The 26,819-nt window shown below is 34.4% G+C and overlaps 1 protein-coding gene across 1 annotated transcript; it reads right to left on the reverse strand.

Annotated features, from left to right (window-relative positions):
- Window positions 1-26,819, reverse strand: LOC145277112 (metalloreductase STEAP4-like). The gene is made up of 2 exons (XM_080128770.1): window positions 26,282-26,819; window positions 1-4,357 (listed from the first exon to the last, which is right to left on the reverse strand). The coding sequence occupies exons 1-2, from the start codon at window positions 26,450-26,452 to the stop codon at window positions 2,942-2,944; spliced, it is 1,587 nt and encodes a 528-aa protein (XP_079984896.1). The 5' UTR covers window positions 26,453-26,819; the 3' UTR covers window positions 1-2,941.

A 26,819-nucleotide genomic window follows, 5' to 3' on the forward strand; every position in this document is an offset into this window, starting at 1 on the left:
AATCAATTTAAAGATTGCACTGCATCAACACATGCATACACACTTTGTACATCCAAAATTAAAGATATAGACAATTATGCACCAAAAAAAAAAAAGAAACATAGAAAGTTCAATTTTAGATATAGATCCTCATAAAATACTGCTAATTACATAATTATCCCAATCAATACAAGATTTATAGACGAAATAGACAGCAAACACCTACACAAAAATATAAATGTCATCGCTCACAGACAACCAAAGATCATATTTAAGTGGAGAACGTTCATTTTTCCCTCCTTTCTTATTTCTTTTTCTTCCTCGTATATTTTAAATAAAACAGACAACAAACACCCTCGATAAGCAGCTCCTGGTGGCCTGATAAAAAATATTAATATTACATTTAGTTTGTCGTTTTCAAGAATTCTGCTGAAGGCTTGAAGAAGAGAATGGTTCCTGAAAATTTCCTACAGATTTTCATAACACACAAAAAAATTAAAGCAAATATAGAAATTGGGATTTACTTTGCTTCTAAAACCCGCCCAATAAACTCAGCACGAAATTGTATACCACATGTTTGTTTGTTTATTCATTTTCAGTCTTTATTTTTTTTTTTTCACCCACCTGTGTGTTTCTGTTGACTGATCACACACACACACACACACACACACACACACACACACACACACACACACACACACACACACACATCTGTCTGCCTTTTTTTATAAGTTGTAATGATGGCCTCTTCAATAAAAATAAATACCTTATACATTTCAAACTTTATATACATTTTACTGGAAGGTCAAAACAATTTTATGTGAATAAAACATGATTTTTTAATGAATTTGTGAGAATTTGTTCTCTAAATTTAATATGGTTTTTATAATTTAATATATATAAAAGACTATGTCTGTCTAAACTATCTCCATATTTTCAAACTATCTCTTCTGAAACTAAAAGTCGCAGAGAAGCGCTAGGGGCCTTAACTGATTGGATTTTTTATTCTTTTATGGGTCTTTAGCCAGTTAAAATAGTTTTTAATGGGTCAAAAATGGGTCAAAATTGAAAAAAAAATATTATACATTTTATACACTCATCTTAGTTTATTTTTAATTTTTAATTTTTAATCCGTTCATATGCGTGTCATGTTCGTACAGTTGCAATATCACCAGCTTTGAATGCTACAATTTTGCTTTTCATGTCCAAGGAACCTATATCTAAAATTTAAAGTGTGTAGACCCAAAATTGTCGGAGGAGTTTGGTAGAGTTCTCAAAGGTCAAATCGTTGAACTTTGACCCCTTAATCGCAAAATTTCTGACCGAAAATCAATCATATCGATTTTCCCAAATCTCAGTACCCTGTATATCAAATTTCGAGTCTGTAGGCTAAAAATTGATAGAGTTATTGCGTAGGGAAATGTACACAGACACAGACACAGACACGCACACACACAGATACGTTCACTTTTATAGATGTGTGATATATATATATATATATATATATATATAGATATATTAGGTTAAGAACATGTAAAGAATATATATATAAAAAAATAAAAATTGAACATAGGATTGTTTATTTTACATGTTTATCGTAAGAGTTTTAAGCACTTATAACAGGACATTTCAAAGTAATAAACTTCTCATCACAGGAAAAACATTGTATAAATAAATAAAAAAAAAAAAGCTCTATAGTAAAAGGAGGTCTCAAATTATTTTTTTGAAAAATGTTTGAAAAAATTATCTTCACATTCCATTTATAAAAATATTTCACTTGTAAAATAAAGACATTTTGGTATATTCACCATGATAAAAATAATAATATATATGATTTTCAGCAGTTTCAAATTGATATAGGTTGATACCATGTGCTGGAAACTTCTTTGTCTGATGGACAAAATAAAATAAAAACGCCTTTATATGGAGGAAAACGGAAACCCTTTCAATAAGTACATAAAATAAACAACTCTATGTTCAATTTTAAATAATATATATATATATATATATATATATATATATATATATATATATATATCCTAACTTTATTTATGCTCTATTTGCAATATTGAGCATCCCCTATTGTGTTAGGATTTTCTTCAATATCCAGAATACTATACCTTCTGATATCCTTGAAACAATAATTATAAATAAAGTTATTTTTTAATAATTATGTGTGTGTGTGTGTATATATATATATATATATATATATATATATATATATATATACAGAACTGTTTCGCAACTCATCAGTGTGGCTAGACAGGCAACTACCTCAAGCCAGGATTGAAACCCGACTGCCTGTACGACAGTCAATGGTCCTAACCATTACGCTAATCGGTGGTTGCTGTGTGAGTCGTGAATTAACGATGTTTTGACATCATCCGAAATTTACAGTATTATACAACCTGTATTCTTACTGCACTTCAGTATTTCATTTATATATATATATATATATATATATATATATATATATATATATATATATATATATATATATGGTATTTTTTCTTTATATAGAGTGAAATGAAGTAAAAGTAACTAAATTCGTAAAGAGTATATGATAGGTAAAAGTTATTTTTTTTAATTTTTCTTTCAATTACAGTGGACAAAATAAAATATTTTATAATTAGTTGGAGATTATCTCCCTTGAATAAGAACTCTCTACTATATGAATAGCTATCTATGTTTCTTTATAAAACTATTTCAAATTGTATAATGCTGTATAAGCTACATCTGATTCTCATGTTTTTATTACATGAGTTATAAATAAAACGTTAAGCTGGTCTAGATTTTATCATCTCGTTTTATGTTAAAAATATATACTTCTTTAATAATGTAGTAATTCTTCTCTATGAGATTCTGTCAATACAAAATTTGAAATTCTATCTTTAAAATTCCTCACAAAAGGGAACCACAAAAATGCTTCAGATCTTCATTCAGATATCGTGTCCGTTTCCATTCAAATCTGCATGTATCCATTGCTCACAACTCGATAGCTCTTCCTCCTTTCCCAGCCGGACCGAATTTTTGTCACATATTTGTCAATGCATGGGATTAGCAGAATAAGCTTTAGAAAAAACACAAGGGCAGGCAAGAATAAACAATAAAAGTTGTTTGAAATGATAAATAGTTTTGGAAACTTGATCCACATTGGCACGGACATTATAAGCACATGGCCCACTACTAAAAGCAGAGTCAAATGACCAAGTCTAGACTGAAAGAAACGCCATTCCTGCCAGTTCAAAATTTCACCAACCGATGGCAGGGATGAGAGACCAATAAGGCTCATAAGCATTAAGGCAAGAACTCCAACAGTAATTGTTGTTTCTCCAATCCAGTTCATCTCAGAAGATACCTGGAAAGAAAATCCAGTGGTGTTGTCAGGCAAATAGATTTTGGTAGTCTGGTACCATTCTGGCATGCTGGCTGGTGAGAGATAAATAGCACTAATAAGTACATGCCAGCAACTGAAGAATAAAGCATACAATCCGAGCATCTTGCGAGATTTCATCCAGCGATCCATCCAGTTTGGAAAGCGTTTGTATTTGGTTCCATAGCAGATTTGAAGAATAGCCGCAAAGCAACCAGGAAGATAAGATAGAGCAAGCAGAGTTATGGCTGTCAGACAAATGGGTTTGTTAAGGCCCCCCAGTGGAAGGCCGCTGTAGGGAGCCTTGAACTGTGGGTGGGTGCCAAAGAACATGCCAAATTCCACGGCACAAGCAGCAAACCAAATGAAGAACACTCCAATTGTAAACGCAGTTGGACTTCCCCATCCTGTCATGAGAGTCAATTGGTAGGTTTCCAGTTTCCGTGCATTCCGTAGGCCACCTACAGTAACTGGACTGAAACCTATATCTCGGGAAAGATCTGAAATCACTACATGGCCCAATGAACTATTCGAAGCAATCAAGACACGTCGACTGCCGCCAAATATATCACTTTCAATAGCATATGCTGACAACGTATTAAATGCTTTCACAACATGGCAATGTGGGAACATGTTGGCAAGATTTTCTGCATTTGATTCTGCTTTGCTCGATGTATCCCGGTTTGAGACATCCACTAAGATTTTGCCTTTCAAAAAGTCTTCGTAATTTTTGAGAATTGAAGAATAATGTGCATAGTTTACAGCCAGAATAAAGATTTTGATTTGGGGGTTCGTGAGGCACTCATCATAGCTAACAATCTTGGCATCATCAAAGATCTCGTCGATAGTTTTCAGGTTTCGTTCATGGGGAAAGCGACTGCCTAGCAGAACATCATAACCTGAAAGAATAAGGCGCTTTGTTATGGCCCGTGCAAAATCGCCAGTTCCGAGAACACCAATCATTGTTTGACCAAAGTTGAATCTGTTGTTGGAGGTATTATCCACCTGCAAAATAAAAACCAAAATTAAAACTTTATTAAGAACACAGAAATAAAATAACAAGGAAACATCATAAGTAAATTTGTAAAATAAGCCTATAGAAAAAAATATACGGGGTGGAACGATAAAATTGTTGCTTTAGAAAAGACAAAATGATTCCATTTCCGTTTGATGAAAACTGTTTTTTTTTTGTTGCAGACCATCTACTAGTTGGCAAGTTGTGTACAAATCACAAGAGCGATAGGAGCCTGCTATCATGTCTGACCCTGGTGTGGCAGCAGGACTCAGCGCCAGTTCACAAGTTCAAAGAGACCCAGGCTTGGCTTAAGAAGGAGTGCTACGACTTTGTGCCATTTTCTCACTAGCCCCTCTTCTTCCCCAACCTGAACCCAATGGACTACTTCGTTTGGTCATATGTCGAGAACATCACCAACATGACCTCCGACAACACCAAAGCCAGTCTGATTGCTGCCATCTGCCGAGTATTTGGTGAGCTTCCCTTTCGTCTTATAGATGAACAGGCAGACAGACACAGATGTTGAGCTTTATTACATTATCCTATAGATGTACAGACAGACAGATAGATGCACAAATAGACTCAGCATCCTTCAGATTATCTTTGTGTGTCGGAGGGTTCAGTTACTCAAACGGACATGAGGAGGCAGAAGTGGGAATCTTTACTGACACAAACGTATGAACACTAATTAGGGTTCCCCATTACTACAAGTGATCCTCTGTTGGTCGGAGTGACTGATGTAACCTGTAAAGCCCCCTTCCCATGGTGGGTTATCATGGCAAGTTTGGTAGCTCTATGTCAAACAGTGTGAGCGTGCATAGGGTTTCCGTACCCTTGGGGTCTCACTTTATTCTACCCATTTCAGATCTTTGATACCTCTTCTATTATTGTATGTGATCAGTTTGGTATAATAGTAAAAAATATAGGAGCCTATTTTTGTGCAGACAGACACACACACACGGACGTTGAGCTTTATTATATAGATTAGTCATTACTTACCAAGAGCAAAAGCCACTATAGAATAAGGGTTTTTAAAACTTTTGCTATTTCAAATAAATTTGTTCATTACATTATTAATTGAACCAAACTGTCATAAAACTATAACTAATTTTGTTAAGATAATGTTTTAATCTCTATTTCTAAAATGATTGGATGTAAAAAAGATTCTGAAAGATTTGGTCTTTTAATACATGAGGATTTGCTACGTACTTTAAAGTCAGAAATTATTTGCTTTTCGACTATGCAAATGCTTAGAGATTTCTTACTGATTTCGAAGGGTCACAAAGTAATTCATTCTTTTTCTTTCAACTATTAACAAAAAATAAAAATGGCTGACTTTTTTATTTACAACGAAACAAAAATACATTTTGATAGATTTAATATTTTATTTTAAGCTATTGTATTTTTGATTTCATTAACTATTCGATTAATCTATCTAATATATCTATAAAAGTGAAAATGTGTGTGTGGGGGAGGACACTTCTCAATCTATATACTCAATGAATATTCGATCTACAGACTTGAAATTTGGTATATAGAGTATTCAGACATGTGGAAAACTTCCAAATCCTTTTTCATCCGGAAAAAGGGCTGCTAAGGGGTCAAAATTGAAAATTGGTACGTGGAAGTCATCAGATTTTTATATGTTTGTCAACTATTTCATGACTGAACACGCTCGGTCATGAAACGTGACAGCTTCCTTATGTTAAGAATAAGTAGGTTTGAAAACACTTTGTAAAAGATCGTGTTAATGGTTATCGTACTTGTTTCACTATCCTTCGGTTTTGATTTTGATCTCAGCTTGAGGATTGTTTTTACTTACAAGAAGTGAACTATATATTATTTTAATTGGAATTCATTATTGAGATGAGTATTATTTATATTAATTTATTTATTGCGGACTATTATTCTCATCTTTATTTGTTGTTGTTTCACGTTTCAGCCAACTATTTCTCTGGTCTTCGCCAGATGGTAACCGCGACGGATAGGAATTTTGAATCTCCTAACTGCATTCTCAGCAATCACTGCCATCCGTAGTTGTTGTCGTCTCACCACGTTTTTTGGCCAAGCGGTGAGATGACAACAACTACAGATGGCATTGATTGCTGAGAATGCAGTTAGGAGATTCGAAGTTCCTATCCGTTGCGGTTACCACCTGACGAAGGCCAGAGGAATAGTTGGCCGAAACGTGAAACAACAACTAATAAAGATGAGAATAATAGTCCACAATAAATAAATTAATATAAGAAGTGAACTGTTTAGAAAAAACATAATACTTGCACGCACATGTATTAGTTTCTGTATTAATTAAAAAAATAATATTTATGCATATTTCATGACCGGGCAACGCCAGAGCAGCTGCTAGTATAAATATAAAAATGAGAGTGTGTGTGTGTGTGTTTGAGGACACTTCTCAACCTATATACTCAATGAATTTTTGATCTACAGACTTGAAATTTTGTATATCGGATTTTCAGACATGTGGAAAACTTTTTAATCAGTTTTCATCCGGAAAAAAGGGCTGCTAAGGAGTCAAAATTGGAAAATTAGTTTGGGGGTGGGGGTCATCGGATTTTTATCTGTCTGTCAACTGTTTCGCGAATGCACATGCGTGAATCGTTCATGTGACAGCTTCCTTATATTAAGAATAAGTAGGTTTGAAAATACTTTTTAAAGAACGTGTCAAGTTGGCCTAATGGTTATCGTACTTGACTCACTGTCTTTAGGTTTTGGTTTTGATCTCAGCTTGAGTATTATTTTTTTACTTACAAGAAGTGAACTGTTTAGAAAAAAACATTATACTTGCCTGCACATATCTCAGTTTCTTTTTATTTATTTTTACTTTTTTTTTTAAGGAATTTAACGTTACGTTTAATATCTATGGTATTTCTGTTTATAACAAATAAGAAATCGGCATTAATTAAAATATAATCTTTATGCATATTTTATGACCGGACAATGCCAGGCGACCTACTAGTAATAAATAAAAAAAACAATAATTTAATGTGTAATAAAAATAATGCTGATGCAAAAAAATTGTTTTTAAATACCCCCCCCCCCGGACACAGATTCATGTGAAGTTGCGTCATAATTTTATTGATTAGTACATGCTAAAGACATTTTATGCATCATAAATGATTTCCCTTCTTTTTTTTTTTTTTACCATTATAGCAAAACAATCCAGAAAAGAGACTCTGTGTTGGATGTATTGGAAGCAATAAACTTCTTTGAAATTGGAAACTACCTCCTTGACCTTTTGTCTAAGAGCCAAGTGTAGCATCTGTTCTTATACTGGACTTCTATCTTTTCTGTCCTCGGCCAGTGAATCCTTCTAGACTGATACAATTTTTATCTTTGTCCCAATCTGTTTTATTTTTAGTGGGGGACTAAATTATGTTCCTAACTTTTCTCTGACGGGGGAGGTAAATAAATAGAAACTGGCTGTTAACTACTTCCATCAAGTTATGTCGTCTTCATTTACAGAAGCTGTTTGTGCCACCATTATTAATCATTTCATTGCAATGGGGCCACTTACTAATTTGCATAAGTAATGATAGTGCTTCATTTTTCTTAGACAATCAGAATTCCTTGTGAAGGTTACAACTATGATCGATTTTTGTCCGTGTAAAACAATTACCCCACCATTGTGATACCATGTGCCCCCCTCCCTCCCGACAACATCGCCGACCCTAAACTTGTTTCTGTGGTCTTCTTTTCTGTCATCTTCTCCCCTAGATCTGGATATTTGTCGATGTAAATCACTAAAAAAAAAAAAAAAAAAAAAAAAAATGCAACTAAATTGAATTGAACCGTGTCGTGTGGTCTTCTCTTCTTTCATCTTCTCCTCTGGTTCTGGCCGTGGTGTCATGTCTCACCCATTAGCGGTTGCTAACGTGGGGGGGGGGAGGCTCACAAGTATAAAAAAATAAAATAAAACAAGAGAAACAAAAGAAAACACAGATTCTGACACTTACTCTTATCCCCCCCCCCCCATCAAGGGTAAAATAATATTACTAATGCAATACAGAGTAGTAATATTTTCTTTGTAAAGCACAGCATTTTCGAAAGTCTGTTGGCTATGTGATGAGAGTTGTGAAAATAACGATTCTACAAGAGCAGTTTTGGTTCCGGACCACTCCAAGAAACCAATTATGAAAATGTACATGATTTTGATATTGATGAACTAAAAGAAAATTGGTGAGATGCAATCGGTTGATGGTTAAGCTGTGATGAACAACAGGGCCTCAAATGAACACTCTCCTTCATTAGAAGCAAAATTGTTGTTGTTGTTGTTGTTGTTGTTGTTGTTGTCGATGATGATGATGATGATGATGATGATGATGATGATGATGTGTTTTACTTTCTGCCTTTCTGCATGCATGGAAAATAAAAATAAAATCTAAGGTGTCCCATAAAGTTTGATCCATTTGATAATAATGATGACGATGATGATGTTTTTCTTTCTTTCTTTATGCATAGAAAAATCTGAGGTGTCCCATAAAGTTTGATGACAATGCCAATGATGATGATGATGATGGTGGTGGTGGTGGTGGCGGCGGCGGCGGCGGCGGCGGCTTTCTTTCTTTATGCAGAGAAAACAAATCCGGGGTGTCCCATAAAGTCTGGTCCATTCGATCATGAGTTTTTCATATCCCGATGGACTGACTTATATTTATTTTATGCCAGACTGACACTAGCCTTAATAAATAACCTACATTTACCCGTTGCTATTACTAATCATGAAACATCACTAAAAAAAAGTTAACTAAATCGAATTGAATCACTATGCAAGTAACCGTAAACAAAGAAAATAGAAACTAATTGTAATAATAAGGGATATCATTTATAATTAAAAAAAACTTGCCTATTTATTTTTTTTTTTTTTAGTAAAATTTTTTATTAATTTATTTTTTCTTTTATCAAGCAGATAACTTGAACCATAATGAAGTTCTCAGGATCTTTTGAAAGCTAGTATTCTCATCTTTATTAGTATTCCGTCTTCTAAATTAGATGCTCTACTAAGGCTTAAAAGTCTGGTTTTCTCTACTAACAACTGAAATATGACTCACTAGTTGTATTTATCCGCTTTTTGTCTGGATGGAGACATATTGCTAAGTGGAAAAAACTAATTCAAACTATAATCACGTTTACATTTTTTTTTAATACCATTTTTAAACTTCACAAGATTTCCAGCTACGGTATAGCTGGAAATGTTTTCTCAATTATTAAATCATTTCTCTCTGATAGGTTCATAAGAGTAGTGGTTGATGGGCAGCAATCAGATGCCCACAGTATTAATGCTGGAGTCCCCCAGGGGTCCATCCTGGGCCCAACTCTCTTCCTGATCTACATCAATGATCTCCCAAAACACATACTTTTATTGACATCTATGCTGATGACACGACCATCTATAGCAACACATCAAAGGCCGTAAATGACAAAGGTCTCTCTGATTCTCTCTCCTCTGATCTTGAGCGCGTGATACGGTGGGGAAAGAGGTGGCTGGTTACTTTTAATGCATCTAAAACCAAGCTCCTATCTTTACATCATCAATCATCAATTGAAATGGATGGCTCTCGTCTTGGGGAGGCTTCATGTTTTGTCAAGCTCCTGGGTTTGACCTTTACGCCTGATCTGAAATGGAACACGTATATCAAATCTGTTGCCCGGGCCGCAGGGAAAATGGTGGGATCCTTCTATCGTTCCAGAAGATATCTCACTACTGATGCAATTTTCTATCTGTATAAAAGTCAAGTACGTCCAAAGATGGAGCACTGCTGCCACATCTGGGCTGGAGCTTCTAAAAACAACCTATCCTGTCTTGACAAAGTACAAAATAGACTTCGTGGCTTAGTGGGGGATGCCCTTTTCTCTTTCCTGTAACCTCTCTCCCATAGAAGAGACGTTGCGAGCCTGTCTTTGTTTTATCATTATTTCCATGGCAAATGCTCGTCCAAGCTCCAATTTCTGGTCCCCCCCCCTCACCAATCTTTCACGATAAACACCCGTCTAGCTAAAACCACTGTCTGTAATTTCCCCCACTCTTTATCTGTGCCTAAATCAAAACGTAGATTCCATGAACAAAGCTTCTTTCTGAGAAGCGCACGCCTGTGGAATTCTCTTCCGTTTGCCTGTTTCCACCCTGACTACAACTTGAATGTCTTCAAGTCCAACATAAACAAATTTCTGATTAATCGCCCCCTTAAGTAAGACACTATCAAATCTCTAATACCAACTATTACTACGACATTATCCCATTGATTATTGGGATCAAGTAAAGATTAGATACCCCGTAGCAGACGACAAAGATAGGCAAACATTTCAAGGGGCACCGGTTGTTCGACCTTGACATTGCCGTTGGTTGTTTGTAAACAGGTCAAATAGCAGACATGTTCGAATGTTCACGAGCAAGATTTTTTTTAAATATATTTACAAAACTTTTAAAGATTTAAAAGAAAAAATATGTATTTACAAAACATTTTCTTTAATATTAAATATTTACAAAACTTTTAAGGATTAAAAAAAAAAATTTTTTCTATTGACAAAACTTTTTGTGTAAGTAACAAAACGAACGTAAATGTAACAAAATATATTCAAATAAATGGGTGTCTTTCTGAGTGCGTTTTTTAAATATATTTACAGAACTTTAATAAAACTAATAATAATTATAATTATAATAAAAATAATATTATAATAAAAATAAAAAAATAAAAAGAATGAATTATATTAATTGCAAAACATTAGAAACTGAAAATTTCGGACGCTAAACTTAACTTGCACTTTAATTTGTCTTTATGGAGAAGTAAGCAAATAGCAATTTTTCTTTTTTTTTTTAAATAAAAATAAAAATTATAAAAAGATTTGTATCTTGTGATACTACACTTCATCTTTATAAAAATAGAAGTTATAAAAGATATGTGAATAAAATATATTTTTGAAAATCTCGATTGTTTATACTTGTGATTTTATTATGCATAAAAATTGCCTCGGTCTAGAAGGATTTCTTCTTCACTGACCACCTACATACATCACATTTTAAATAAATATTGAATTGTATTAAAAACGCATAAAGAAAGTTAAACACACACACACACACTCACACTGTATATAAAAAATAATTTTGATCGCAAAAATCCGAACAAGTCAGTTATTTTATATTTGTTTCTGCCATTAAAAAGTTTGGTTATAATAATTGTATTTATATATTTTTTTTAATTATGTATTTTTTTAATTGACATCATCTGAAATTCTCAGTTTTAACGTCTGTTTATTTATTTGGTATTATATTACGACCTGTCCCAGCGTAGTATAAACACCCCAACCACCCCATGTTAAGAAGGACTTATTATTATTTATTTACCTTCTTTTATTATTATTATTATTATTATTATTATTATTATTATTATTATTATTAGTTTTAATAAAAGTTCTGGAAATATATTTACAAAAACGCACTCAGAAAGACACCCATTTATTTAAATATATTTTGTTTAAATATGTTCGTTTTATTACTTACATTAAAAAGTTTTGCGTAAATAGAAAAAAGTTTTGTTTTTTTTAATCCTTAAAAGTTTTGTAAATATTTGATATTAAAGAAACTGTTTTGTAAATATATATTTTTTCTTTTAAATCTTTAAAAGTTTTGTAAATATATTTTTAAAAAATCTTGCTCATAAACATTCGAACATGTCTGCTATTTGACCTGTTTACAAACAACCAACGGCAATGTCAAGGTCGAACAACCAGTGTCCCTTGAAATGTTCGCCTGTCTTTGTCGTCTGCTACGGAGTATCTAATCTTTACTTGATCCGATTATTGTACACACAATAACCCTTATCCCCGAGTGGCTTCCGGACCTTGATAAGTGGTGATCACCCATGTAAAAAAAAAAAAAAAAAAAAATTCATTTCAGTTTCTCCTTGTTTATTTTATTTTTTTTTTATGGAAATCGCTTCAAACAAGGCATGAAGCCACTTGACGTAAGGAGCTAAAAAATTTATTTAAATAATAAAAACTACTTCAAGTTCAAAACCTGGTAAATTAGTTAGAGTGAATCCAACTCAGAAAACAGCAATTCTTTCCCTTTTGTCAGAAACATCACTCATGGAATGAAGGACTAAAGGATAAAATAAGGGAAACAAGAATTATGATGATGCCGAAAGTAAATCTAAGGTCTGCTTTTTATTCTCCTTATATTTTTAGTTTCAATAAAAGTTTGATTCAAAGTTACATATAGGCGAGAAACACAGATATAAGAACTTGTCTGATAGTTTTATTGATACAGAGATATGAAGTGTCTTCAATAAGTTTCCAGTATGGGTACTTTTAATGAGCTTAGGAAATAAAGTCACAGAGAGCAAGGTCTGAACTATAGGGAGAATGAGAAACTGTCTTGATGTCCATGACAACGACTTTCTTTCTGATCTTCTTTGAGCACTCTTGGGACAAAAATTGTGCAAATCTTCCATATCTTCAGTTCCTTGCAAATAATTGTGTGTACAGTTCCCACACTTACATCAAACTGTGCACTTATTGTCTCTATAGACACACAACGATCCTTATTCATGAAATTCTTTATTTGAATAATCAAGTCTGGTGTTCTGACTTCCTTACTTCTCCAACACCTATCATCATCCCTCACAGACTCCTTGCTTTCCTTGAATCTCTTATGCCACTCAAAAACTGATGTTCAATTCATGCAAGATGGTCCAAAAGCAGTCTGAAGCATTCCATATTTTTCTGTGGCATCTTTTCCAAGTTTGAAACAGAATTTTATTGCATATCGTTCTTCTAGGGTGTCCTCACGTCCAAATTGCATTTTTGAAATTCACCAGCTGTGACAATCAGGCTTTAGTAGGGTGTATTCCAATTTCTGTTGTAGCTGTTCATTTGAACCTGAAATCATAAAAATTGGTCAACCATCTCATAAGATGTATAGCAATAACATACTGAATTTTCAAGGGTCTATGACATATTTTAGATGTCTGTACAAAAAAGTCTGGAAACTTATTGAAGACACATCATACATATGCAAAATAGTTTTATGATTACTGGGATACTCAAAAGTTGAAAGATTCCGGAATCAGTTTCATGTAACTCATGCCAAATTATGGGTTGATATTTTTTCTGTAATCATAAACAAGTATCAACAGGAAATAGCAGGATGTATAAATGGGAGTGGAGGAGGGGTCAGAAATGATTTTAAAATTGTCTCAATGTGTGTGATTATTCCTCTGATGCAATCCACTTTAAAGTTAAGTAGAAAAAAAAAAGTAAAATTAACAAATACACATAATATCGTTTCCTGTTATATATATATATATATATATATATATATATATATATATATATATATATATATATATATATGAACAAATGATTAATAAAACATGTTAAAAGACATCTTGAAAAAGAGTTAAAAACATGTTTAATTTAAAAAAAGGAAGCACAAGATAAGTGGATAGTCCTTAATCCGCGGAGTTTCGAAGAAATACTCTCCTTCTCATCAGAGGGCAGGAATTAGCAAAATGCGGGATCGGATTTTGCATATAAAAGTATTTAATGAAACTACAAGTAAGTCACAGATCTTACTTGGTTAAAAAAACAAGGGTGAGGTAAGGGGAATCGGAGGTAAAAGAAAAATGATAAAAAGATTTCACATGAATGGATAGTCGGGTGAAGGGTAAAAAATCCAAGAATGGTAAAATCCAAAACGGTTGAATTAAAAATTTCCAATCCAATGGGTAAATTCCAAATGGTCCAAAATGATCCAAAAGGCAGAGTTCCTTAGAAAAAATCGCAAATGGAATGAATTCCAAATCATTAAAAGAAAAAGCACTGGAGAGAATATTTAAAACACGTCTGTCAAGGCTGGAGGAATCAAGTAATATATATATATATATATATATATATATATATATATATATATATATATGAATATCAGCTAGCCTTGTTGCGAGATTGCGATTTCCTGTCGCTTGATCACTTTAAATCGTCTGAATTAAAGTTAAGGTTTATTAATGTTAAAATTTCTCTTCATTATGTAACGGTTGATGGTGGCCTACAGGTTTAGTTTCTTACTAACGGAGTCAAAAGTGGCTTTGTGGCAACGTATAAATCCTTCAGCGAGCAGCAATTGTCACTTCCTACACTGATAATTGCAAAAGTGTCTGAAGGTATGAAAAATAATGCTGACACACCAGTTGACGCTAAGTAACGTTAAGAATGGCTAGTATATAATGGGTGACCACTTGGAAATTCTAAACGCTGTATGTGCTCTCTGCTCCTCTCAGCATTGCTACCAGTCATCTTGAACTTGCATTGCCACTGGAATTTAAAAAAGTATATATATACACATGTATATATATATATATATATATATATACACACAAACTCACACACATATATATGTACACACATACAATAATATACATATATACATATATATACATGTATATATATAGATATGTACATATATACACATATACATACCTATACCTATGTATACATATACACACATGTATATATGTATACATATACACACATGTATATATATATATACATATATACACATATACATACATGTATATATACATATATATATATATATACATACATGTATATGTATACACACATACATTTATATATATATACACACATATACACACATGTATATATACGTACATATACACATATACATACACATACATGTATATATATGTACATATATATATGTATATATATACACACACACACACACACACACACACATATGCATACATTTACAAGTTAGAAAAGCATTTCATCCAAGGCATGAAAATTGTTGAACAAAATGTTTTTACTATAGGCTTTAAAAATAAAGGTACACGATTCAATTTGAAATTTAGTTATCTTCAAAGTGCACTTTTATAAATTTTACAAAGTAAAGTATAAAAATTTAATTTAAATTGAATCAAAAAATTACCTTGGATTTATTTTATGTAATGTACATTCTGTTGCATTTTAAAATAAAAAAAAATCATTGAAAATTTTATATCTATATCATTAATTGCTAGATGAAAGATAATGTTTTTAAAGCGCACCAAGGACTAATATATATACCTATATATACTCATACACATACATTTATATATGCACGTATACATACATACATACATATATATATATATATATATATATATATATATATATATATATATGAGGGCAGCAAATTAATTTTTGATTATTGCCATTATTTGATATAGCATATATAAAAATATATATACAGAAACATGAAGACAGATCAGTGATGGGCCGCACGAAGATGGCTTTTAAGCCCTGCCAAACTCTGGCATTCTTTGGCACACATGGTGCAGACATGAGCACCACTAGCAGCACGTTCTTGATGGTCACTTTATTGAACATTAATATATCGTTTCAAACCGCCTGCTGTCTTGCACGTCCGCCCACAGTTGACACAGGTTAGATCTGGTAACACAAGATTGTTTTGTGACCCATTGTGCTGATGAGTAGTCTGGTGGCTTATCAGCCCAGCTCTGCTCAGACATAATCTCCTATACACCTCACACTCCAGACCAATTTGGCGCCCCAGCCCATCAACTGCTTCTTGCATTTTCCCTTTCCAAATATTCCACTTCAATCATTCATACTGGGTTCGATCAGCCTCAAACTTGCTCACACCTCCCCGCAAGGCCCTTCTGCACTCTCCACGATCCAAAGCAAGACTCTCCCAGGTTTTCTCATCCATCTCACATTTTTTTAAGGTGGGTCTCAAACAATCCTTGAATCTCATTTTAGGCTTTTGAGCCAGACGTCTTCCCTTGGCAAGCTCGCCATAAAGGAATTGTTTGGGAAGTCGACTGTCTGACATCCTTACCACATGACCACTCCATCTTAGTCTAGGTTTGATAATAAGAGCTCCAATGCTTAGACATTGGGTCCATTCAAGAACCTCATCATCACTGACATACATTTGCCAGCACACACCTGATTCGCTGTAGGCACATCTGGTGAAACCGCTTGAGACGTCTCAAATGTTTCCTGTATGTTGTCCAAGTCTCACAGGCATAGAGACGAGCAGAGAGAATGCATGAGGCATAAACCGTGATCTTTGTTGGTAGCGAGATCCCATGACAGCTCCACAAACGCTTGTCCAACTTTCCAAAAGCATCACTTGCCTTGCTGATCCATAACGATACCTCGTAATCCAGGGCACCGGACATACTTAATGTGCTACCCAAGTATACAACCACTATCTTTGACCCATAGATATAAACTGATGGCTCATAGTATGACATGCCTGGTGCAGGCTGATACATCAATATACATATATGTGTATATATATATGCATATATGTTTATATCAGGAAAACCCTAATATAAAACCTGCAGCAACTGCTGCTTCCAATGATGTTGACTTGTTCTTCTTTTTGGTTCAATGTGGTAGTTGTTTAGAGAGTGGGATTGTCTCGGTGCAAAGTTTTTCTTCACTATAAAAGCCTCAAGCACAGGCATTGCTTGATATAAATTAGATACACATTTTACCATCAGGGTATATCTCAATAACAAAAAGGCTGGCTGTAGCCTAAAATGGCAAAGCATTCAATGAAGTTAGCAAATATAGTTATGAACGTAAATGGCAATAAGGGAACTGGAACTTCCAGGGTCAAGTCGTCATCATGCTACTGCGAGGAAATATATGTCAATGATCATCGGCTGTTGGAATATGTGGATGCTGCTTGACTTGCCGTCGGCCATAACATGTCCAGAGCGTAGATCTGCTCTTGTATCTAAGGAACTTTGCCGTTATGACATGGACATAGTTGCGCTATCTGAGACTAGGCTGGCTGATGAGGGCCTACACCATTTTCTGGAGTCGTAGAGCGAATGGATGATAGAGGGAATCAGGTGTGGCTTTTGCTACAAAGGCATCAATTCTTTGCGGAGTGAGTGACCGGATCATGACTATGAGGCTACTTCTGGTAAGTGGTTGTTATACAACTCTTTTGAGTATCTATGCACCCACTATGGATGCAACAGAAGATGAAAAGGTTGCTTTCTACCTTGCATTGTGCAGTATAGTTAGACGCATTCCCTCTGCTTACAAGATCTTCATTCTTAGAGATTTTAATACTTGGTGGGAAGAGATTTTGAAACCTGGGATGTGCTGGGTAAACACGAAGTGGGCAAGTGTAATAGCAATGGTCTGATGTTGTTACATTTTTGTTCAGAGATGGGTTTTAAAATCGGTAACACTGTGTTTCAGCAGAAGGACAAATACAAGATGACCTGGATGCATCCGGGTTCCAAACAATGGCACTTGATAGACTATGTGTTAGTCAGAAATTGTGAGATGAGGGATATCTGCAGTGTTCGTGTCATGCGTGGTGCAGAGTGTTGTGAAGCCCAAGATGAGTGGACTTGGTGTGGCTATCCCAAAGTGACTTAATGTTGACCCTCTAAGGGACAATATTGTGAGGGAGAAACTAGTTAAGGAGATGGAAGAGACTGACAGTGAAAACACTTGGCCTGCTTTTAAAGAGTCTGTCTATGAGGTATGTGAGAGAGTATTAGGTTATTGTGAGCATAAACATCAGGATTGGTTCAATGAGAATGATACTGAAATTCAGGCTCTGCTTGATTCAAAGGCCAGGGCATTGCATCCTTATCTCGGGGGTGGTTTGATGGATGGTGAGCAATATCGATTGTGGGACAATTTTAAGGCAATCAAACGTGAGGTGCAGAAGAGGTTGTGAAACATGCAGGATGAATGGTGGAGGCAGAAGGCTGAGGAAATACAGCTTGCCTTGGATTCTAACAACACCAACGTCTTATGCAGCCTACTGCGTGTGGTTTATGGACCATCCAGATCACCTATCATTCCTTTGTGCTCAAGGGATGGTAGGGATTTTCTTCGAGACCCTACCAATATTCTTCATAGATGGAGGGAGCATTTTGATGACCTTCTGTAGAGGCCTTCTTACGTTGATCAGGAGTTTGTTAGGTCGATTCCTAGTAATCCGGTCAAGGATATCATGGCAGAGGTTCCCTCTCTCCAGGAGGTTGAAGCAGCTGTCCATAAGTTGAACAAGGGAAAGTCAACTGATCTGAATCGATTGCATGCAAAGATCTTTAATTGTTCTGAGCCTGAGATGATGCAACGCTTGTTGGACTTGTTGCAGACTGCTTGGGATGCCTTGATGGTGATGCTATACAAGGGAAAGGGTGCCAGAGATGAATGTGGAAACTATCTGGACATCTCTTTGCTGTCAGTAGTCAGTAAGGTACTCTGTAGGATCATGCTAGACAGAATGCTGGAGCACATTGCTGATGATGTTTTGCTTGAGTCACAGTGTGGTTTCAGAAGATGTCGAGAGACGGTGGATATGATTTTTACAGCCAGGCAACTACAGGAGAAATGTATAGAACAGCTAAAAGGTCTGTATCAGGTGTTCATCAATTTAATCAGTAAATAGGGATGCTTTGTGGGAGATTCTGACAAAGCTTGGCTGTCCTGACAAGTTTGTAAACATCTTAAAGCTCTTCCATCATGATATACAGGCTGTGATCAACGTTGGGGGAAACTGGCTGATCCTATTTCAGTAGAAAATGGTGTTAAGCAGGGAGACATTCCAGCACCCACACTCTTTGCTTTGTATTTCACCATGGTCTTCCGGATGGGATTTGGGGGTTGCTCTGATGGTGTCTATATTCGCTACCGAACTACTGGAGGGTTGTTCAACATTAGGCGCTTCAATGCAAGTACAAAAGTACTCATCAACACGATTTGTGACTTGCTCTATGCAGATGACTGTGATCTGGTGGCTTATACGGGGGCTGATATGCAGCATCTTGTGGACGCCTTTGAAGTTGCCTGCAGCGCATTGGGGCTGACTATAAATATATACATAAATGTGTTTATATACATATATTTATACACATATACGTACATTGATTGAGATTGTCGGACTGACTTCCTCATCTTGGTTGTTATTGTCACAACGTTTCGGCCGTTTTGCCCTCCGGCCTTCGTCAGGTGAACGGTTTGTTAGGAGTCTCGAACCCAACCCTTTATTATTATTACGGGGGTACGTGTTCGGACTCCAGCTAGGCTTTGAGACATAGTTGCTGATTCTCTGTTTTTCAATGTTACTTTTTCACTGCCTTCGTTCAGGATTGAACTCAGCACCTTTGGGTAACTGTAAACTTTGATACAACGTCTAGGACCACGCGGCCATATGTCACTCATATGGCCGAGTGGTCCTAGACGTTGTATCAAAGTTTACAGTTACCCAAAGGTGCTGAGTTCAATCCTGAACGAAGGCAGTGAAAAAGTAACATTGAAAAACAGAGAATCAGCAACTATGTCCCAAAGCCTAGCTGGAGTCCGAACACGTACCCCCGTAATAATAATAAAGGGTTGGGTTCGAGACTCCTAACAAACCGTTCACCTGACGAAGGCCGGAGGGCAAAACGGCCGAAACGTTGTGACAATAACAACCAAGATGAGGAAGTCAGTCCGACAATCTCAATCAATGAAAACAACTCATCTCAAAAAAAAAAAAAAGTACAGACAATTACTATATACGTACATGTATATACATACACATACATGTATATATATGCATATATATGCATACACATACATATATATATACATATATATATGCATTTACATACACATACATATATATATGCATATACATACACATATATATGCATATACATACACATATATATGCATATACATACACATATATATATGCATATACATACACATACATATATATATACATACACATACATATATATATACATACACATACATATATATATACATACACATACATGTATATATATGTGTACATACATATACATATACACATATATGTATATATACATATACATACACATATACATACACATACATGTATATATATGTGTGTATATATACACATACACATATACATATACATACACATACATGTATATATATGTGTGTGTATATACATACACATATACATACATTTATATATGTATATATACATATAAACATACACATATACATGTGTATATATAAATATATATACATATATATGCACATATACATACATGCACATATACCTGTATATATATGCACATATGTATATATACATGTATGTATATATACGTATGCATATATATATACCCATATGCATACATGTATATATATATATACATATGTATACACATATACATGCTTGTATATAAATACATATATATATATACATATATATATACACATGTATACATATATATACACTTATATATACACATATACATACACATGTACACATATATATACACATATACATACATGTATATTTATACACACACACATATATATACACACACATAAACATATATATACACACATATACATATATGTATATATATATATATTTTTTTAAAGTAATAGTAACAAAACGGATGTTCTAGTGACATATGGCCGAGTGCTCCTAGACGTTGTATCAAAGTTTACAGTTATCCAAATGTGCTGAGTTCAATCCTGAACGAAGGCAGTGAAAAGTAACATTCAAAACAGAGAATCAGCAACTATGTCCCAGAGCCTAGCTGGAGTCCGAACACGGTACCCCCGTAATAATAATAAAGGGTTGGGTTCAAAACTCCTAACAAACAGTTCCCCAGTTCGATACAAAACTCCTGATGAAGGCCGGAGGGCAAAACGGCCGAAACGTTGTGACTATAACAGCCAAGATGAGGAAGTCAGTCCGACAATCTCAATCAATGGAAACACCTCATCTCAAAAATACAGACAATTACTACATATACATATATGTATATATATACATATATTTATACATGTATACATACATATATATATAACCACACACACACGCACACATATATATATATGAAAATCGCTACTGGATAATGCAGGAAGCCACTTGATGTAAAGATCTAAAAAAAAATACCCCTTGAGGGTCAAAAACTAGTCAACAATAAGTGTTAGATATAATTCTTCTTTTGTCTGAAACATCTCTCATGGAATGTGATGACTAAAAGATAAAATATAAAAAGCGAGAGCTACGAGGATATTATTTAAGTCCTAAACAAATTCCTTATCTGAAAATAAAAGTATAATTCAACTGAAAATATGCCTCCCCCCCCCCCGTTAATCAAAATGATGTGGTCTCAAACAATTTAATAACAAAAAAAGTAAATGTTTGCACCCTTCAACAGGTTCCAACAATGCATGGTGTTTTATTTATTTTTTTATTTGTTTGTTTGTAGATAACTCTCACGCTGTTGCTTTCTTGGTTAACAAAAATAACCACAGTAAGAGTTGCATGCATATTAAATTACATATATGCTTGTGCCGTTGAAAATGACGACATACTTTCTCCATTGCTTCCCAATTCGTCTACATCTTTTATAATTAAAGTTACTTAGAAAATAAAAACAAAACAATACTAATACTTCAAGTTACCTGCTGCTGATGTTTGGCATGATACTGTTTTGTTACTGAAAATCATGCATGCATATTTAAATAGAGAATTTATTTACTGCAAGACATATCTTTTATAAACGTCGTCAAAACAAAAGCAAACTCCTGTTTTGTCTACAAATTTTGGCTCTCATCTTACAAGTAAATTCACTTGAAGAAAACAGATGTCATTTTGTTTTCCCTACAAAAAATACTAATACTGCAGTCAGTTGCTACTGATGTTGTTGTTGTCGATCATCATTCATTCATTGCGGATGATTATTGTTGGAATCGGTTTTCACAATATCTTTCTATTAAGAATACTTTCTAGGGAAAGAATTACTGATTTCTGGGTTATAATCTATCCATCAAACACTTGTCATTAGCTAGTTTTTTTTTTAAAGTAATAGTAACAAAAACGTATTTTCTCGAAAAAATCTGGTTGCCCCACTAGGGGTGCCTTTTGGGTTAAAATAGCTAAAATTGACACTTTTGTGCTTATAAAAAAATTGATGCCTTGGATTTTTATAAAACTTTCTGAAAAGTTGTAACTAACTGATTTCTATAGAATTTTGCTTATCTATACTTCACAATAACTCTTGGGTGTGTCCCAGGGGCTCTTTTGGGGCTAATAAAAACATTCCATTTTTGGGACTATTTTACCATATTTATCCAAAATTTTCTGTGTATGTCTATTTAGCAGTTTTGCATGGTGCTGAATTCAAATTTAAATATGTTAAGGCTTTGGGGACTTTTGGGCTAAATAGGTTGGGGCGGAAGGGGAGGGGGGCAAATGATGACTTCAGTCATTTCTTTTTTTGAATGGTGCAGAACTCAAATTTACATATGTTAAGGCCTAAAACTGCACCGTTTGTTCATTTTCACCAGGATTTGACATCCCCTGGGAACATTTGGGGCTAAATGAGAGGGGGGCGGGAAATACTGAACTTATTTTTATTATGCCTCGTTTACTGTGCACTCACGGGAGACCATGCATACTTTACTTGTCATTGTTTAGAATTTTACGCTAATTTTTTAAAATAAAAAAGATCAGATCTACCTCTTTAAGGGGTCGAATTTTGCTTCAATTTTTTTTTTATGTACTTTCTAGTTATATCAAATCAATTTTTTTATTTTGTATCTTAATAAATTTATATATTCATTTATGAAGCTTATCGGATAGTATTTATCTTAACTTTTAGTTTGTTTATATATATATATATATATATATACACACACACACACACACACACACACACATATATATATACATATACATATATATATATATATATATATATATATATATATATATGCACCCACATCTAACCCAAAAAAAAACCCACTAATGAAAATGAAAATATTATGTATATGAGCCTGGGAATGAGTTTATGCTCATATCTATGTAGAACCAGGTCTACATCGAACGAAAGTATTGCGCCTATGTACCCACAAATGAACTTAGATTTAAATCTATGTAGACGAATATGTCTATAAAAAATAAAAAAAACTGTCTGTATAACTGGGTGTGTATGTGTGTGTATGCACGCACGTGTACATCCACGTGTGCGTCCGTGTGTACATGGGGTACCGATGTATGTGTGCACGTACCTATGTATGCGTGTGTGGATGTGAGGGTATATGTGCCCACTGCCTGCTGTCCATATACATGTGTGAGAGCGTGCAGCTGTGTATATATGTCGATGTATGTGTTTACGAGTATTGATATCTGTATGTACACATGCGCTTGCATATATGTGTTGGGGTGCGGGTATGCCTGAATCAATATGCGCATATGGGCCCGTGTATACGCCCCCTTGGGGGTGGGGGCGGTGATGTGTGTATGTATCTGTGTACGAGCGCATCCACGCTTGCCCACAGGTACCCAATTTTAGCACCTTAAGGGAAATTTGACGTAAGCGGAAGATACGCGGGTGTCTATGCATGCAGGCGCACATATGTGCATATATTTGCACGCCAGGGCGGGGATATATGCGTACATGTGAACGTTTCTTTAAGTATATATGTGTGTACGTGCGCATATGTGTGCTTGAGCCCGCGGGCGCTAGCTAACCTTCTCCAAACAATTACCAACAAAATAAAAACTAAATACATAAACCGAATCATACCCCTACCCTCCGCCTCCGAACATAAGCGAACACCCAACAGGTCAAGACATACTTATCAAGAAATCATCTCACCAAAGAGATGCCAAAAACAAAAACATTAACATTAAGACTCGAATTTTAAAGTAACCCCCCTCCTTCTACACCCATATATTCCCCTTCCCCCTCCATGTATCCCTATGCCCTCAGCCATACCAGAAATGAACTTCCCAGACCCTCCCCCACAAGTTCCTTAAACTCCAAAACTAAAACATTACCGACATACCAAGCACCCCCTTCCGCCTGTCCCCCTTGTTCCCCTCCTCTTTCTTCCGCCCTTCTCACACCCCTCCCTGACCTCATTCACTCTTTCACTCTTTCATCCCATAATAACGAACATTTCTGTAAAAATCTGAGGAAGCTAAAGACGGCCAAAAAAAACGGCCGGGTAGCTGAAACAATAATGTAACTTAACAGAAAGATACGGTAATAAAAAATAAAACGTATATATATATATATATATAGTAATTTATAAAATATATATATGGCAATTAAGCTACACTGAATATTCCGCGTTTCATCCACTCTAGGACTCTTCAGGCTTATGCGCGAATTCTGTGGTTGTTTATCGTTTTTATATGCTCCAAAACTATATTTTGTATAGTTGTATAAACAACCACAAAATTCGCGCATAAGCCTGAAGAGTCCTAGAGTGGATGAAACGCGGAATATTCAGTGTAGCTTAATCGCCATATATATTTTATAAATTGCTAACTAGCTCTACCTACGTATTGGGCACTTTTGAAATAAATAGTTTACGCATAAATCTATACTTTCGTATATTAATTTTATGTGAGTAAATTAAGTAGTTATATATATATTTTTACCTAAATGTATATATGTATACATATATATGCATAGATATGTATGTTTATATATATATATATATATATATATATATATATATATATATATATATATATATATATATATATAAGTGACCTTGTCAGTGTGTGTGCAAAAAGTCTCTACTAAACTTCTCTCTGAATATTTGGTCTACAGAATTGAAATTTTATATATAGGGTATTTGGATCTGTAGCACACTTTCGATTTGGTTTTAAGCCAGCCAATTTCTGTTATAATGGATCAACATTGAAAATAAAACAGTTGACCTTAGCAAGAGTATTCGACTTAACCTTTTTACATATCTATATCCATAGGTTAAACAACGTTATTTTTTAACTATTTATATGCACATGTGGGCGTGGCTCAGAAACTAACTAATGAGGCTGAAGAGTTGTATGTTTCAGTTTTGATTCGAGCTGATGGCACCCAAGTCATATTTTTTTTTTACTTTTGATATCAGTATTATATATTAGGTACAATATAATAATCAATAGAGAATTGGCTATATACATAATCCGCACAAATTAAAATATCATATTTAAGTGTATCTTACAACCTACCAATGCCAGATGGCCTGCTAATATATATATATATATATATATATATATATATATATATATATATATATATATATATATATATATATATATATATATATTTGTTCATACTAGTTGCGTTAACTTTAGACTAACACAACGGATTTAAGGATCATGTAGATTTCTGCATTAAGTATCATTATTTCCCAAGTGGTAAAACTTGCGAAGAATGCGCTGTTTTACGGTTCTTATAAAAATGGAACGGAAATTTAAATTTCGTTCCGTTTAAAATTCTGTACATTTTTACATTACGTCCAATTCGTCGTTCACATTCGACGTCAACTTTATAAGTTTTCGGGTACGCTGACAAGATTGGGGTGTCTATTCCGAAAGCCGTTTTTAACATGGCGATGTTTTGGGTGTCTATTCCGAAAGCCGTTCTTAACATGGGGAGGTTGGGGTGTCTATTCCGAAAGCCGTTCTTAAAATGGAGAGGCTGGGATGTTTATTCGTTGTAAGAATACTCGAAAACCTATAAAAGTCGACATTTCCAATGTGAGTGAGTTTATGTAAAAAATAATAATAATAAATTGAATTTTTCGTTAAAAAATTAAATTATTTCGTTTTTGTTAACAAATTTTATTTTTATAAAAAAAAAAAACCTTTTTTAATATCTAAAAAGTACGATTTTGACTGTTATTCTTTCGATTACATTCGTTTGGGGGGGGGGGCATAATAAAAAAAATAGGCGGGGGGATTAAAACGGAACGAAATTTAAATTTCCGTTCCATTTTTACAACAATCGTAAAACAGAGCATTCTTCGCAAGTTTTACCAATAAATTAAAAAAAAAAATCAAAATCAAATCTGGTTTGCTTTTTTACCTCATAATTTTGGTAACTCAATTCATTTCTCCTTGACTGCATAAAAAATCCATCGTTGTTATTGTTGTTCTTTCGGGGATGTTTTGACTCTCGTTGTTTTGTTGCGTTTATCAACAAAGAAGATGACTCTTCATCTTCTTCGGCACTTGGGATAAAAGAAGGTTCATACATTGTTTGAAACGTGATTCTTTAAAACAAACAAACAAGGAAAACAACTTTCCTAAAAAAAAAAAAAAAAAAAGTAAAACTTTCTTGTACTTTATGGGGTGAGAGTGAGAGACATCAGACGCTCACAGACGATAACAATGTTATTAAGAAAAACATCAGCAGGAGTGGCTAACCCTGCTTAAGTGCATACGAGACTACGGAAGCACATAACGGGCTAAATTTAGTCACTAAACGCTCCGACTAAATTTAGGTTAACAGTCGATAGATAATGATGCACAATGGTGACATGTGGTTTCTCTGTTTGCATATGAGGGTTTGTCACTTTTAAAAAATTAGCATTTAAAGCTTAGATATTTTTGCATGAAAAAAC

Source organism: Euprymna scolopes, chromosome 1 (genome assembly GCF_053919585.1).
Source record: "Euprymna scolopes isolate OS-2025 chromosome 1, ASM5391958v1, whole genome shotgun sequence".
NCBI classification, from domain to species: domain Eukaryota; kingdom Metazoa; phylum Mollusca; class Cephalopoda; order Sepiida; family Sepiolidae; genus Euprymna; species Euprymna scolopes.